The sequence below is a fragment of the Cryptomeria japonica genome, chromosome 7 (genome assembly GCF_030272615.1).
Source record: "Cryptomeria japonica chromosome 7, Sugi_1.0, whole genome shotgun sequence".
NCBI lineage: Eukaryota > Viridiplantae > Streptophyta > Pinopsida > Cupressales > Cupressaceae > Cryptomeria > Cryptomeria japonica.
This window is the reverse complement of record NC_081411.1, coordinates 223,792,727-223,797,705: the sequence shown is the minus strand read 5'-3', so window position 1 is coordinate 223,797,705 and position 4,979 is coordinate 223,792,727. Positions and strand designations below refer to the sequence as shown.

At 40.3% G+C, this 4,979-nt stretch overlaps 1 protein-coding gene across 1 annotated transcript; it reads left to right on the top strand.

The window, feature by feature from the left end:
• Positions 1-435: 435 nt before the first annotated feature.
• On the top strand, positions 436-2,039 carry LOC131856608 (uncharacterized). Its single transcript, XM_059208452.1, has 2 exons — positions 436-694; positions 793-2,039. The coding sequence occupies exons 1-2, from the start codon at positions 436-438 to the stop codon at positions 2,037-2,039; spliced, it is 1,506 nt and encodes a 501-aa protein (XP_059064435.1).
• The last annotated feature ends 2,940 nt before the right edge of the window (positions 2,040-4,979 follow it).

Below are 4,979 nucleotides of genomic sequence, written 5' to 3'. Positions count from 1 at the left end.
CATGTGGTGAGTTAAAAAGTAAACGACGAGTACCAAAACCATCAGCTAAAGTTAGTTACTCCGCTCAATTTTTAAAAGGAATCCCAAACTAATCATGATCTAAGTATCAAACTGCTCCATTTTCTCCAGCACTGTTCATCGATGCACTTGGTGCTTCATATTAAACGCAGATAAGATGGTAGTTCTTTTATTTTATTGCTCGATGCCAAGATGATGCATCTCAACATCACGTCTTCCTCATGTCTCGCTTTAGATCACTCAATGTTTATACCTGTTGTGGAATTTGAGGACCTGCAATAAATGTGTGACGTGTTTTGGTGTGAAAGATCGCACGAAACAAACGTGGTATAGCTTTATAAATTGGCTCTAAATAATGATGAGGCATGTCTCGGAGTTCAGAGTTAAAGACATTGAGTTGAGCTCGTACGGTCTGAAATGGCAGATTTCCGTAAGCGCAAAAGGGGCGCAAAAGAATTGTTATCCCCTGGTTTGCAGGAGTGGCGTTTGGCTTCTGTAGATGAAGTGTTAAAAAAGGAAAATCTTGCAAAGATTAAAAAAAATGGTATCCTCAATTCGTGGGATACTGCACGCCTTCTGAATGGATGCGTGAGAGAAAAATATAGTGCTGTCAAACAGTACAGGCCCAACTTGGAGGACATGCTACTAATTAAAACAGAAGAATCAAGACATTCAGGTATGTTGATTACGTTACTTCACCACATCGTTTCTATTAGTTATATTTTGCTAATGAAATAGAATTTAAAAATCTTATCGTCAATTGAATTTGAGCAGATGGTTCTTTCCGTGAGAATATGTACTCTGGAGATTCTGGAGGGAAAGAAATCTCAGGAGTTAAATGGACGACTAAAGAAGGTATAGCAGCTATATTATTATCTGCTGAGGATAAAATCACCGAAGCTATATGCTTCGTCTTATACGGTATCGTTCAGAAGAAGGATGATGATGGACAGCGTGCAGAAGAATTAAACAAGTTGACGAAATGTCTCCAGGAGAAATTCGGTAATGGCAGAACGGTATTGCATTACGCAGTAGATCAACCATACAACAAGAAACACGGGGAGTACGTTGCCAAGAAGTTGAAGGATGATTTTAAAGGTGACAAAAGTTTGATAAAAGCTGCAGATAGATTCGGGAGGACTGCTCTTCATATTGCAGCTTTCCATGGTAATACCAAAGTTTGCAGAATTCTTATTGAAGATTGTAAGATTGAAGCGGATGGAACGGATATAAACAAGGAAACTGTACTGCACTTTGCTGTAAAGGGCAAACAAAAAGGCGTATTGGATTACTTGTTGCCTAAAGTGCAAAACATAATAGGTTCACCAGACGCCCAGGGGAGGACAACTCTTCATAAAGCAGCTGTTCAGGGTGATGTAAAAATGATCGATGCTCTACTGTTAAGTATAAGCGAGTCCAAAGATAAAGAGGAACAGCTCACTTTTATCCGCCAATCTGATTTATTCGGTCAAACAGCTCTTCTAGAAGCGGCTAGAGGAGGCCATGTTGAAGCGGTGGAGCTCCTTTTGAATATGGGATCTCGGCCTCTTCATGAACGCAACTCTGATGGCAGAACTGCTCTTCATTATGCTGTGCAACTCTCTGAAAAGAACGAGGCAGAAAGGATGGCTAGTTTACTGTTGGATCGTTGCGCATCTGACGAAGAGAAATCGCTTCTGCTGTGGGCTTCGGCAACAGGTAGCGGTACAGCAGAACAAGCAAGTCCAGAGTCTTCAAAAGTACAGAAGTATCTTAAAGAAAAGAGAGAAGGCACCACAACAACCGAGCAGGATTTGTTATGTACCGCGATTAAGCTGGGGCATGATAAGATAGCATGGGAACTCGTTAAAAGAGGTGCTAATGCAGCTGGCTTAAGTAAACGCTCTAGGAAGCCTGAGGAAAGACAGCGCGTCGAAAATTGTACGCTTTGCTCCAAACCCCTTTCTTCTTCATGTGCTTACATCTGTGATTTACATCTATTAAGTTTTTTATCCCTTTTATATTCATTGAAATATACCTAACATTATTGAAACATTTGATACCTTTTCAAACGAATTATTAATATTTTTAAATAATATGTTTACTTCCACGATGCTTCCCCCTGTCTACATTTCTGGGCCAATGCCTCCACTAAAGAGGCCCTCTCCGCAATAGCGTTAATCGCCGCCCCCTTTCTCTTTTATCGCCTCCCTCACTCATTACACTTCATTTCTCATTCTTCGAATTCTGTCGTTACTCTTTCTTTGAATCGGTTACTAACTCTGCATTTCCGACTGTCATAGAATGACTCCTCACATTAACATTCGACGGATGTCCATACCCTGTTTTGAATGCTCCCATTCTGGCACGGGCAGGCAGGATGCTCCTGCATTACATGACCATTGCATCCTTAGTAATTTAGAACCATGTAAACATATTACACATTGTTATTTCAAATATCGGTGCTGATGGTCGTCTCCCAACGTGACAGTGAAGGACCAATTACATATAAATGCGATTATATAAATAGTGTCCTCTTTAAATGTGAGATGTAATATAATGGGACAGGAAGAAAGGAATTTGCCGAAGGATTGGCAGAATTATTTTTAAACCCATACGTGAAATCACCCATAACTGTTGGGCATCTCGGGTGACTGGGGTATGGGAAAGTCCAGTTTAATGATTCAGGTACGTTTAGCTTACGTGTTAGCAGCAACTAAAACATATCATATGTATACGAAAATGGCAAATCATTGACGAGGTAATACAACAGACGGAAGCTATTCTACTGAAGAAGGCAGCTCAGCTAGCATTTCCAGGTTTATTAGCGACAGAGCAGTTTCCTGGGTGCAGACAGATCGAGCAGAGTACCGAAGGTCAAAGAAAATTCGAGCAGCTGAATAAAGCGATGAAGAAATCCTCTGATTTTGTAAGTACACGTTGAATTTTGTGACGTGCTCAAATTAATAACAATGAAACTGAAATGATCGACCTTTAACCATTGGCGTTCCCAGAAAATTGGTGCACAAGAGAAAGATGATCCACTTCTGCACTTTCTAAATGACAAATATCGAGAAGAACACCGCGATGTATATAAATCATTAGCTGTCATGGACCGCACAGATATGGTGAGTTTTTCCTTTATTCAAAAGTTGTACATTAGTGTGTTTTATAAGGGCTTGAATGCATTCCTCGGTAATGATATTGTGCTTTCGTTAGTTTAAGATGAAAGATAAAGGTGTAGCAGCGGAATCCTCAAGCAACGAATATCTCCTCAGAAAGATTCCTACTATTCTGACTGCTCGCTACAATGCATGTTATTACCAAAATCAGTCAGAGGCATGGGCAGGTCTCGCCGTTGAAACAACAAAGGCAATTGAGGAATCAATGACCACTGCGCAGCGAGTGAGGTGCCACTGGCGATATGCGTGGAGGAAGCAGAGAAACACAATCTGGATGGAATTGTTTCTACCATGTCTCCTTGCATTATTTCTTTCAGGTTGGCTTGCGTGGGTGCTATGGAAAACATTTAGTAAATCCAATAACAACGATCTGGTGCAGCTAACATATGGATCCATTCCTATAACTATACTGTTAGTTGTATGGACTGTGATGAAGCAATTCCTTTCTGTGATTAAACCAGTAAGTGCTCAAATCATGGCATATTTCAGCAAAACGGACCATACAACAAATCTGGGTTATCAACATCAAGTGATATCTGACATTAAGTTTTTGAAGGAAGAGATTAGGAAAAAACCGTCACGGACATGGAAATTTATTGGGTGGTTATGCAATTTAGTAAATCTATATCCGGACTATTCCGACAATATTAAGGGCACCTCTATTTCTAAGTCGCCCGCGCCTGGCGAGGAAGAAATTCGCATGATCGTCTTTGTTGACGATTTGGATAGGTGCGAGGACACTATTATTTTGAAGGTATAATTTCTCTAACTACTTTATTTCCTTTAGGTTTTCACTATAACTGTAGATAATGATGTGTATAGCCAGAACTATCTTCTCTTGGTGGATCTGATAAGCAGGTACTGTCTGCAGTTAATTTGATTTTAGCGGCCTGTGATATTAACGTCGTTCTTGGAATGGACGAGAAAATGATAGCAAAAGCAATGAAACGCCAGTTTCCAGACAATAAGGAGGATCAGGAAGAATTGAATGAATTGACAAAGAAATATTTAAGCAAAATAGTTCAGCTGCCGTTGGCTTTACCAGATACCAGCGAAGATGAAACAAAGAATTTCCTGCGCAAGCAGCGAGGAAGCAGATCTCAGAATCTTGACGATAAAGTGGCACAACAAGCTTCATCGAAGGAGACTGGCCGCGACGAACAATTCCAAACAGGTTTTAAAAAGTTGATTTTAACGCTTTGATAATTATAACGTTTTATTTGTGTAACGACATTTTTAATTTTTTTACACAGGTCAAAGTCCGGCTCATGTGTGCCTGGCGGTTTGCGAAAACGTTACAGAGAAGAGGAAACAAATCTTCTCAAAACTTTCCCCAGTATGTAAGCCATTTACGATGTTCAAAATTTGGCTAAAGCCGGGTAATTATTCATGTTTCTCTTCGTACCCTTCTTGATTAAAATTTTGGCATCATGAACATCTATAAATTATTTAAATTTCGAAGGTATTTTTGGCATTTATCAGATTCGGAAGATTCAAAGGAGATAATGAAAAAGCGTAAATCGGTGACGGTGCCATTAAATTTCCAGAGGTTGATGACGAATTACAGCGAGGAGGAGAGTCAAGCATTAGATGACTTGAGTGAAGCGGCAACGGGTGAGAGAAGGCTTCACCGAGAATGGAAACGATTCCTCACCTGCCATCGTGTGGCATGGAACATCCTTTCCCAAAGCGAGACAGTGAAAAGGACTCCAGGCTGGCAAATGCAACTGGTCGTATGGTTATTTTGTTGTTGGCAGTGGGAGCACCAAATCAGCGACATAATCAAGGTAGTTTAGTTAC